Source organism: Capsella rubella, unplaced genomic scaffold (assembly GCF_000375325.1).
Source record: "Capsella rubella cultivar Monte Gargano unplaced genomic scaffold, Caprub1_0 scaffold_5, whole genome shotgun sequence".
NCBI classification, from domain to species: domain Eukaryota; kingdom Viridiplantae; phylum Streptophyta; class Magnoliopsida; order Brassicales; family Brassicaceae; genus Capsella; species Capsella rubella.
The window spans coordinates 8921678-8933933 of NW_006238919.1; the positions used below are offsets into that span (position 1 = coordinate 8921678).

A 12256-nucleotide genomic window follows, 5' to 3' on the forward strand; every position below is an offset into this window, starting at 1 on the left:
TATCATGTATGTGTGTATACTAATCTATACTTAAATCTTCTTACAGAAATCAATTTATTGGTGAGATACCCATAATAATATTGATATTTTTATTTAATTTTTAAAACTCAACCTAAAATTCTATCTTCATTGGTGAAATACCCATTTAATGTGGGTATCTCATCAGTATATTATTCATATTTTAAAATAATTTTATAAATACATATAAAACTAAATTTTAATAGATTCAATTATATTATTTGATTATGTTTATAAATGTAATAATATTTAAAATAAGCAATAATATTAGCAGAAACTTACATAACGTAATTAAGCATATAATCTGATCTTTTAATTAACACAATTAAGCATAAAACTACTTAGAATTAAAATTTTAAAATAAAAATTATTTTTTGAATCTATATTCTTCAAACAGTACATTGTATTAACTAAATAAATTTAATTGAATTTTAATATTAACCTTACGTGTCAATTTAAAACAATATCAGAATATAATAAATATATGCATAATGGAACTTGATATATAGATAAATATTTATTTTATGATTTAGAAGAAAATAACAACATATAAACTATTTAGTTAATTATATAAACTATGGAAATAATATTCACTACAAAAACTGTGAACCAGTTATAAAGGGGCATGTGTTCATGTTTTGATGAGAGGGGATAAATTTTACATGGATCGCTCATTTGAGAACAGATTCTACTCTCTTTTCATCAAAATTTGTTTCTCATAAATCTTGATTTATTTTATAGGGAGACTCTCATTTTAGAGACCTCCAATGAAAATGCTTTTAGATTCTTAAAGTTTCACTTTTCTTGTACTTGTTAAAAGAAGAGAATAGATGCTTGGTCACAGTACTGTATATTGTAACACTTGGGTTTTCTCAACATAAATGTCTATTTAGTATTTATATAGATTTTTTTTTTTTTTGACAGCTTACAATATGATGGTTATGTATAAAAGTATAGTTAGCAAAAAAAATGTATAAAGTATTGTTAAGTATATATTTCTGAAGTACAAAATAATGATATAGAGTAAAAATCGGTTGAAATTTTATTAAATTCTTGAACCATGTAACACAAAATGGTTTGCATAGATGCTTGGATCATGCCACTGCGGAACGTTTGACTTTGCTAAAATCTTATCGCAATTTGCTCAAACCATTAATGTTTTTTTTGTCTTCAGGCAGTATAGGTCCCCGTCAACTTGATGTTCTAATAATATAGAATGGATCCACCGCTATTTTCCTCACTTAAAATATCAAGCCATCCTGGTTTTGAATTATTTTTAGGTTTCTTTGTCGTCATTTTTTCTACTAGAAACAATAACTACATGAATAAAATCTTGAAAATAAAATTCTGAGTATTATTAATAAGTTTAATGTTATTTAAGAAGACTAATAACAGAAACGAATACATGTAATGCAGATTCCTATTGGTCATTGTATATTGTGTTTTCACGACTTTTTTTTCTTTCTCTTTTTTTTTTTACGTTGTTTTCACGACTTTGCCTACACATAAAAAAACAAAAAACAAAAAAAGAAAAAAGATAACGAGATATTTCAAAACATTGGACAAAAAATCGAATCTATAAGACTGATGCCCATCTCCAGTATAACGAGGCTTGCGAAAATATCAAAACCGCCTCCATGTATCACACACAACTTGAATTCAAGGTCGATAAAAATATACTGTATACATTTTAGTAAGCGACGCCCTATCCACATGTTTTGTCGAGTTGAATTATTCAACTTAAATTATATGATAGAAAATAAGATTTTCGTAATATATATTTGTACATGATGTCAAACACATCAATAAATCATAGTTTTAGTTTGAACGTATTGGACTTCCAGTACACGTAACGCTATGTGAAAGAATGAATCCGTTTGAACTTCTAATAAAAGAATTTGAAAAATACTTAATACAGTGCAAAGACTAATTAGACATATATTTTATCTTATCATCAATTAAGCGTCCCTATACTCAAAATAATTCAGTTACTATCAACATCCAGTTGACTTGTATAAATTGAAGAATGATTCAATATGCATTTGAAATTTTCAAACCAAATTATCAACTTTGGAATGCATCAACAGTGCTACATTGAGACAGAACTATCAGCTTCTTCTTCTCGTCGTGCTAGTTGAACATAATACTAAACGCCGAAGTATAAAACAACAATGTACCAAAATAATTGAATTAGTTTATAGCAGCCGCGTTCGCTTTTTTTTTTCTTTTCTTGATGGTTCTTGTAACAAATTTTAATTATGGTTGTATGTTGTATAAGTTTGTCAACCTTTTTGTTTTTTAATTTATACTTTTGGTTTTTTTTTTTTGAAGAAATCAATGATTATTGAAAAGGTTTAAGATAGTATAAATTAGCCCTGGGCAAAATATTCGTTAGATTCGCTTCGCTTCGATATTCGTTTCGATTCGATTCGAAAAATTCAAATATCTATAAGATATTGAACCGAAGCAAATATGAAAATCTAGTATTCGTAAAAACCGAAGCAAATAACAAATATTGATTTTTTTAGTACCGAATATCCGTTTCGCTTCGTATATTTATATATATGTATAAATATAAATTATTATATAATACATATAATATATATAATATGTGTATTTATAGATTTGGGTATATATCTGATAAGCCTATTATTCAAATTATTATATTTTGGCTGGTTGGGTTTATTTTTTTGCTAAATGGTGTTTTTAAGCAAATAAAACTTTACTAGAAAAATCATGATTAAAAATAAAACGTGAGAATTCTATGGACGGTGGTTATATTTCCTTCTTATTTTGAAAATATGTCAAATAAAAACCTCTAATATTTCATATTTTGCACTTTATATTTATGTACTATATGTTTTTTGTTTCAAAAAAAAATTAGATGGGTCGAAGCGAAGCGAAGCAAGTAATTCGCAAATATTACGAAAAATATTCGAATATTCGAAGTTCCGAATACTCGTAAATTTACGAATCGAAGCAAATAGCAAAATCAACTATTCGGTTGAGGCGAAGCAAATAACAAATATCACAAATTTTCCGAATATTCGCTTCGTGTCCAGGGCTAGTATAAATTGCCTCGAGTACTTCTTCTCAACCATATCGCAAAAAAGGGTTAAAATGGATTATCAAAGTAATTTGTTTACCCATATATAGCCTTATTTCTCAAATATGATGTAATGTCGTCGTTTGCGTATCCCACTTGTAACTTTTGTTTTATGATCATATATAATCAGTTGCGGAGCTAATTACTTAATTAGTTAGTTGCTTACGTCTTAACTTTTATGAGGTAGATGAACTCCACAAGTTATGTCATCAGCTGTGAACTGGCTTCGGCAGTTTGTGCTCATCTTTAGTAAACCTTGACGCCAAAAGAATTATCTCAAAATCTAAAATGTGTTGATTTACTGGACCAACTCCAAACTGCTAAATGCTTTCTTGTCTTATTTCATTGTGTTCGGCTCTTACCGATTACCCATACCCAACACTATTTAATTATCTAGTGTGCAACCGACCCATTGAGAATTTTATTGTTTGTTAAAGAATAAAATTTGGCCCATTCAGGTCATTTGATTACATGTTTGAGCCCTTTTTAAATATAAACATGGAAATCCAAACCAAATGGTTAGTTATTTGTGGAAATGGAACCAACTTTGTATAATTTATAAACCATGAAGAAAATATGAAAATGACCCGAAAAATACAACTGAAATGAAAAAAAAAAATGAAAAACTCTAAATATACATTTTTCATGACTAAAGAAGAAATAAATTGGAAGATATATATATATCCTTTAAAGATGTCTCTCATACATACATAAACAATTAACAACAACAAAAACATTTTCGAAAATGTCAAGAGTCTCAGAACACATGAACCAACCAACTTGTCATGTTTTTACCAAAAACAAAATTGTCCAACAACAAAATCAAGTCATGCAACGATAGATTCATACTAGTTTTTGGTTTTCTTTTCTCATTCAAATTACTTAAAGATAAAATCAAAACTTACACCGTCCACTAAAAAAATTGGTGAGTGTTGAATGAATGATAAAGAGAGAGATAGGCACATTGAATTTGGATAGTCACGCATGGTTAGAGACAGATAAAAATCACATTCACATGACCCCATCACCCACATGGGGAATGGTCCCTCTCACTCTCACACACACTTGCATTTTCCTTTATCCACCATTGCAAAATATGAAAATATATATTAGATTTGCGAGATGATGAAGAAGCATTTGATAAAGACTGTACAGTAGTAGTAGTAGTCATGAAGACCAAGACCAATCTATTAGCTATGGGTAAACCGGACACCAATACCCGTACCGGACCAAACCCGTCTAATAGTTAAAATTACGATATTACTCTTCTCAACTTTTTTAGTTTTAGCCACGTCCTTTGGTGTTGTTACCTAACGTTAGCTCCAAGTCATCGATACCAACATCGTGAATCTTCTCACCTTCCCACGGCTTCACCGACACGTCTCCGACGAGGTTAAATGTCGGCGACGGAGGACATGTTTGAGAAACGTTAACCGGTTGGAAACTGCCCCATCGACATGAATCAACGGTGGAAACATCTGATTCGTCGCATTCAGGGATCGATGTGTAGTGGCGGAGACGCCGTGTTGGGCTTGACGGAGCTGAGACCGGGAAATTACTGCTTTGCCATCTCGGGAGTCTCGGAGCTGATCCTCTAGGAGAAGAGAGCGGTGGTGTGACAGGGGCACTGTTGGAAATTCGTAAAGGAGCGAGGTTTCCGGACGAAGCTAGGTTTTGGAGATAAGGAATGAGATAAGTCGAGGATTGGTTTGGGTCGAACCGGTTTGGAATGTGATCGAACCGGGTCGGACTTGGGTAAGACGACGAGGCTGGGCTAGCTTGATACGAAGGAATTGGGCTTTGAAAGGCCGATGATTGTGGACTGACTTGGATTGAAGAACACGGCGGTGCTGTGTCCATTGGTCGAGAACCCTGTCGGGAAAAGAAAAAAAGTTCAGCTCAATGTCTGAAAATTATATAAAAACAAAAGAATCTGAAATTTAGAAAATGGAACCTTTCGATAAGTAGTGCCGTCTTCGTGAACGATCCAACCAGCTTCGAGGCAAAGAGCTTTGAGGACTTCATTGTTGTCACAGTGTTTAGGGAGTTTGTAGTTGCCCTGAGATCTAAGTCCGGTGAATATCTTAGCTGCGATGGCTCTTCTTCTTCTCTCTCTCCTCTTGTTGTTCTCTCTTTCCTTCCACGTCGGCATCCTCCCCATCGCTGCCGTCGATCCTCCTCCTCCTCCTCCTCCTCCTGATGCCGTCATTTTCTCTTCTCCTCTGTTTTTAACTTTTCAATTCGGAGTTATCTATGGGCTTTTTTGTGGTTGCGTAATTCTCGAGGAGAGAAAAAACTAAAGAATTTGAGAAAAAAAGAGGCAAAAGTTATAGTAAATGAAGAAAGTTTTTGTAATAAAAATCGTAACGTATGTTATGGATAGCTAACCATATATAAATGATATGATTTTTAAGTTTGCAACTAATTAAGGGAAAAGAAAAAAAGTGAGAAAGGAGATGAGTGAATCGAATGAACTCGCTTACTGTTTAAAAAGCTTGACTTTTGAAGTTGGGAAGTTTGATTATTACAAAACCCACTTTGTTCATCTGACAATGTTTCGGTGGAAAAGGGATAATATTAATTTTGAGTTTGTTTTTTTTTTCACGGTAAGATGAGAATCTGTGAGGTTAGATCCAACGAATTAAAAAGCGAGTACAGGGGTCGAGAATATGTGTCTAGCCGCAGAGGAGTATAGATGATGATGATTACTTGATTAGTATAAGAAATGATGCCATTTGGGTTTCTCCGACTCCACCACTCCGGTAATTGTGGTTACATAAGATCTGAGGATGATGTTTAAAGTTTGGACGGCTCGGATTGAATGGTCCAGTAGACAGCACCACTCGCTTTAGTCAGGTCAACATGGGAATCATGTATGTTCACGTACCAGAGATTTGTGTGCCCTGGTTTGTTTCACACGTGCGTCACAGAAACCTCGAGCCGGAGCTATGAGGGGACCCGTTCCGCCTTCGAGCCCTACAATGCACGTGACTGTGGGGTTCAGACTTCAGATTCGTGGTTTTTTATATAATTACCTCCGGTCTCCGGTTCGAAACTGTGATTCATGTTCTTAATTCTAGGTTAATATATAATTTAGACCGTTGTGTGCATGATTCTAACCAGCGGTAATTCTATGAAGTGTCAAGTGACAAATCTCTGTTTATTAGCCTCTTAAGGAGGACCGAGGACGGTGATGTGATGTTGTCAATTTTTCATGTTGGTAATAGAAAAATTAACACAAACACAACTTAAAGTAGCTCAAGTTGATGGAAAACATAAACACAAAAAAGTTGATTTATCATGTACTTTTAGAGTTACATCAACGTAAATGAAACTAGTATCGAGACTCGAGATCAGCGATCTCGTGGATTGTGGCCGAAGATTTTGCTGGACATATGAAGAAAAAGATTACCATATATGACTATTGTAGCGTTATAACGGAATTTTAAATTTGCAAGATTTCGTGTAATATGATTTTGAACGCGTTGATGCAATACATAGAAACACACATATTAAGTTTGCATTACATTGCATAGAACAACTTTAACTAATTAGCAATATACATTATATCTTTACCACCATTACTAACAATTTCACATAACGATTCAATTATACTTCAGAGATAACCAAGTAGCAGATTCAACAACACTTCGCCAAATCATCCCTTGCACAAGCTTTTCATCCTAGACCTTTTTCGGTACTCCACCAGTGGTTTATTCTCGAAGAGCATACTAAAAATATGCTAATTCTACCAAATCTTCTGCTGAGAGGTTTTACAAATCCTCGAAAAGGGAATAGTCATAGCTTTTGGTATTTCCATTTTTTTTTTGGGTTAAATTTCTTGTTGTTAATGTTTGTTATCACTTATCAGCTATTAAAATGTCATGACATTTTTAACACATCAAAATGGGAATAAGACTTGTAATATACTCGCTAATCATATATGTAAATCAAGATAATAATGATAATACTGCGCTACGACCATGACCAGATACACCAAAAAAGAAAAGAAAAGAAAAAAAAATAATTTAGTAACACACGAGATGAGCTTGTATTGTACTATTGTAGTAATTCCAACGACCAAAACCAAACAAAACACATAGAGAGAAAAAAAGTTTTGTCTCCAATATTAATTAATTATCCTCTCTAATTAGCTCATAACACCGTACATCAACACCATCGTCATCCCAATCACTCCATAGTTTATGACTCCTTTAGACGACGGCGCTGCATTTGGCGGCGATGCAGAGGGTGATCTCGATGTAGACAGCGAAGGCGTTGACGGAGACGGAGAAGGAGTCAATGATTCTGAATCCGGCGTACCGTTGGCCGGCGGGGAAGCAGTTGGAGGCGGTGTTTTACGTGGAGTTCGAGGCGAAGGCCGTGGAGAAGGTGTGGTCGGAGATGCAGCGGTGGCGAGGACTGAAACAGCGAGTTTCATGCCACCTAGGCAGTGACCAGGACTAGGGCAAAGGAAATACATAGTTCCCACTGTTGTAAGATTGATCTTAGTGTCTCCGCCGGAAAAGCTCTGTGTTTCTCCAGTGCTGTCGCAACCATCGAATCCAGCTTTATCCACCACTGACACCGAGTGTGAGGGATCATATTGGAACTCTGTACAAAAGAAAACCAGTAGCTTAAAAAATTGGTTTCTTGTGACGTACGTAAGTTATCTGCACCAAGATTTTAGACCTAGGTTTGCTAGGGGGGGAAAACAAGGATTTTTTGGGAAACAAGTAATCAAATAAACATTTTAGTCACCTAGAGTGTCACCGACTCTGAAAGTCTTTCCACTAGCCCAAGTCGTGTAATCAACAACACTGTTCCAACCAGCAGTATCTCCGACCTGGAATGTCACGGCCAAGATGGAAGGGACGACTGCCGCTAGGACAAGGAAGAGAGTGGCCACCGAGTTTGATCCCATTGAGATATAGATAATGTAAGAAGATAGATGAAGAGAGAGAGAGAGAGAGAGAGAGAGAGAGAGAGATAAGGAAGAGGTAAAATGGTGTGGTGAGTTATATAGAGGAGAAGGCTCTTTAGGAGGAAGAAGACGTACGACTAAACTAAAAGAGAGAGAGTTATTTTATGTTTTTAGAAGAAATGTTATTATAAATGTCTTGGTGGCTTGGTCAATTCATCAATTTCGTCAGCTTATTTTTTTAATGTATATATATAATTTTTTAATTCATCGTTATGTTTACCAGTTCTTTCTTATTTTCAAAATTTTCTGTTGTTAATGACGAACTATCCATGTGCAAATCAGTGTACCATTTTGAAAAAAAAAACATGTGCAAACGTAAAAGTTATATAACCAGTTGAAAAAAGAAACCATAAGTTCATAATTAACATTGTTTTGAAAAATAATAAGAATAAGAGATAATATCATGGAAATGGCTACCACGTAACACGTTCTCTAACCTAATTAATAATCGAATGTACACAAATCCGGTACGGTGTTTCTTCAAACAATAATTCGTTTGACTAAGTATTATTAAGAAAAATCAATAATTTCTCTGACCATTATTAATCTTCGAACGACGGCGATTAAATTATATAAACGCGTGAAAGCAAACCTGCCAGAGATAATCTATATAAAAATGTTACCATAGTCCACACTTATTAGTTAAAATATCTGTATGCTACCATAAAAGAAGTGTAGTTATGTGGAAAAGATAAGATGCTTATCGATCATACTTTATATAAATGTCAGTATACTATCCGGGTTTCATTAGAACCTCATTTGAATCTCTCTTATTCAGTATAGAATCTCATATCCAAACTTGCTTCTCCAATGATTATAAAGCATGTAATTCAGTATAGAATCTCATATCCAAACTTGACTAATTTACCTGCCGATGAGAAGATACTTCTGGTTTCTGATAATGTTCAAAAGCACTAGCTTAAACCATTCAACAGACATAGTTCATTACTAGAGAGATTTCATCAAACGTTACTCTCAAAGTGGATCGATCTGTGGCCATGCAACCCTCCGTGCTACAAGTAAGCCTATCAGTAAAGCATCAAGCCAACTTCACTAATCACAATGTCAGATAGTAATCTACAAAACTGAATTCGATCGGGATCTAGGGTTTTTCGAATTCTTTGTTCATTTTTTTTTTTTTTAATGTTATAATTTTCAAAATTTTAACAGATACAGTATTTTTATTCATACGTGAAAACAAAAATTTTAACATATATAGAGCCTTTGTATAGTCTAGTATAAATTTGCGAATATTATAACATCATTTATCCAGCTTTCCAATTCATCCACCTGACTTGACCAGCCCATCATCAGCCCATGACTAAGATGATAAACTTATGTTAAATATAATAATGGGCTTCTAAATATGGGCTTTTGTATTTCACTAGGGACTGGCAAACACTGTTGCTTCGAGTTTAATAGATGAGTGTAGCCGAAGAAGATGCGATCAGGCAACACTCTCTCATTATTATGCCCATAAAGGAAAATGATTGGTCCTGAGCTATGGCGTAAAGTCACACACATTCTCAGGACATCTGTTTTTTCAATTCACTAGCGCTTTGATATTAGCGGGGCACGGGGCTCTCTATGGGACTTTACCATGGATGGTTCGGTTGATTTACCTAGTTTGCTATTATTCAGGTATGTAGAGTATACTTCCGAAATTACTCTTGACGCTTTGTCCATCCGAATACCTAGAGCTTATATCAAAAGAAAATCTCTCATTGTACCTATATAAGCTTATTCAATCCAATGATCTTTAATAGCTTTTGACTATCTTTAGTGTCTTATCTATCTCGGTGATTATAGCATAATAAAAGCATATTACTATCAACATAATGATGTGCTATGCAAAATATACTATGGTTAATTAATTAATCTAATCATGATTAATAAGTTAATTTGTCTTCTCCATTTGGGACTAGTGGCAAAACTTATAGTAACTTTTAAGACAGCACAGCTTAATTCAAACAAAATCCAACGTGAAACGCACATGCATGGGCACATCGTCATTTAGAATCATTTATTAATTACGGTATCGAATTAAAATCAGCGTCGTAATTAACCGAAAACACGGCTCGTTTTTGTTAGTTGCAAATCAACTAAGAGTATTTTAGTAGGCCGTACATCATTTTCAAAGGGGTTTGTTACTTTCCCATCAATGTCTAACACAATGAGGGAAAAAAAAACAGTAGATTTGAATTTAAGATCATGATCATATGTTTTCCCTGTAGAAACATCTTTTAACAAGTTTTTAAAAATGATTATTACATTTGTCATTTTGAACAAAAATAAAAACTGCCTCGTATCAATTACCAAGTTTACAAAACAAAATTCAGTTTTCTTTGTTAGAATACATATAATTTATTATAAATAAAGTGATATATTATTTTTTCTCGTAGCTAGTTTTCGGGTAGAGCTCTCGTAATGGTAATGGTATTGTTTTAGAAACCTTAAGAACAAGAGATTAAGAATATATAAAAGACACATTTCTTTTATTGCTTTAGAAAATAACTCAAAACTAAAGCTCTCACAAATCTCTCAATCTCACACACTAAAGTCATAACTCGACTTCTCTATTTATATAAAACCAAAACCACCTAAGTCCTAATCCAAATAGGACTTTATAAAACCATAAAACCATTAACCCTAATCCATATCTCGGTAGGATTATAATAACTTGTCCTTCAAGTCTTCGTCTTCTTCAAGCTTAACTCAACATTCTCCCCCTTAAGCTTGAACACATCCTTCTTCAAGTCCTGAACTCCAATGAACTCTCTCATTTCCCTAAACTTGATCTTCCCTAAAGCCTTTGTTAAAATGTCCGCCTTTTGTTCCTTTCCCGGAACATACTCCACTTCTATATATCCATTCTCAACACATTCTCTTATAAAATGATAACGCCTATGAATATGTTTACTTCTTCCATGAAAAACTGGATTTTTAGTGAGTGCTAGAGCTGACTTGTTGTCCAAGAAAATTGTAACCTTTTCACTAGAAGAACCAGTTATTTCACCAAGTAGATCCTGAAGCCATATGGCTTGCTTTGCAGCTTCAGTACCTGCCATAAACTCTGCCTCACATGACGACATTGCCACCGTGTTTTGTTTATGAGTACACCATGTAATGGGAAAATTATTGAGATAAAAGATGTGGCCTGCTGTACTCCTTCCATCATCTTTATCCACATTGTGCGAACTGTCACTGTATCCTATTAAGCCACTCTTGTCTCCACGGGTGAAGTCTAATCCAAAAAACGACGTTCCACGTACGTACCTGAGTACTGCCTTCATTGCAGCACCAAGCGATTGTCTTGGATCATGCATATAGCGACTCAAGATTCCTACACAATACGCGAGATCCGGCCGTGTGTGAAGCAAGTACCGTAGACAGCCGATGTTTCTCCTATACTCTGTCTCATCGATGCATTCTTCTTCTTGTGATTTAGACAACTCAAGACCAGCTTCCATTGGTCTAAGAGTCGAGTTACACTCTTTCATGCCAGTCTCCTCGAGTATTTTCTCGGCATATCTCTCTTGTTTCAGCATGATCCCTCCATGATATTGCAGTACTTCAATCCCAAGGTAGTATGTTAAGCGCCCAAGATCACTCATTTCAAATTTTGACGCCATTCCCCTTTTGAAATCGATTATCAAACCCAAATTTGAACATGTGACAAGCAAATCATCAACGTAAACAGCAACAATTAGAATATGCTCCCTTTCTTGTTTCCGATACAATGAGGGTTCTTTTGCACATTTTTCAAATCCTAATTCTTTGAGAATCCCGTTGAGTTTGTTGTTCCAAGCTCTTGGTGCTTGTCTTAAACCATAGAGCGCCTTGTTTAGCTTGTAAACTTTGTCTTCTCTCCCCTTTGCTTCAAAGCCTTCTGGTTGTTTAACAAATACTACTTCTTTTAATTCACCATGCAAGAAAGCGGTTTTGACATCGAGATGATGAACTTCCCAAGAGTTTGAAGCAACAAGAGCAAGAATGAACCGGATTGTCTCAATACGAGCTACGGGAGCAAAGACTTCGTCGAAATCAATACCATGTCGTTGTACATACCCTTTGGCCACGAGCCTTGCCTTATATTTATTTAAGCTTCCATCAGAATTCCTCTTGATTTTAAAAACCCATTTTAAGCC

The 12256-nt window shown here is 34.6% G+C and overlaps 2 protein-coding genes across 2 annotated transcripts; both read right to left on the reverse strand.

Annotated features, from left to right (window-relative positions):
• Positions 1-4219: 4219 nt before the first annotated feature.
• LOC17886484 (BES1/BZR1 homolog protein 1) lies at positions 4220-5685 on the reverse strand. Its single transcript, XM_006291577.2, has 3 exons — positions 5608-5685; positions 5079-5420; positions 4220-4996 (listed from the first exon to the last, which is right to left on the reverse strand). Exons 2-3 carry the CDS (start codon positions 5331-5333, stop codon positions 4409-4411), a joined length of 843 nt encoding a protein of 280 aa, XP_006291639.1. The 5' UTR covers positions 5334-5420; positions 5608-5685; the 3' UTR covers positions 4220-4408.
• Positions 5686-7051: 1366 nt separating this feature from the next.
• Positions 7052-8106, reverse strand: LOC17886843 (uclacyanin-3). Its single transcript, XM_006291790.2, has 2 exons — positions 7886-8106; positions 7052-7738 (listed from the first exon to the last, which is right to left on the reverse strand). The coding sequence occupies exons 1-2, from the start codon at positions 8046-8048 to the stop codon at positions 7275-7277; spliced, it is 627 nt and encodes a 208-aa protein (XP_006291852.1). The 5' UTR covers positions 8049-8106; the 3' UTR covers positions 7052-7274.
• Between the last annotated feature and the right edge of the window lie 4150 nt (positions 8107-12256).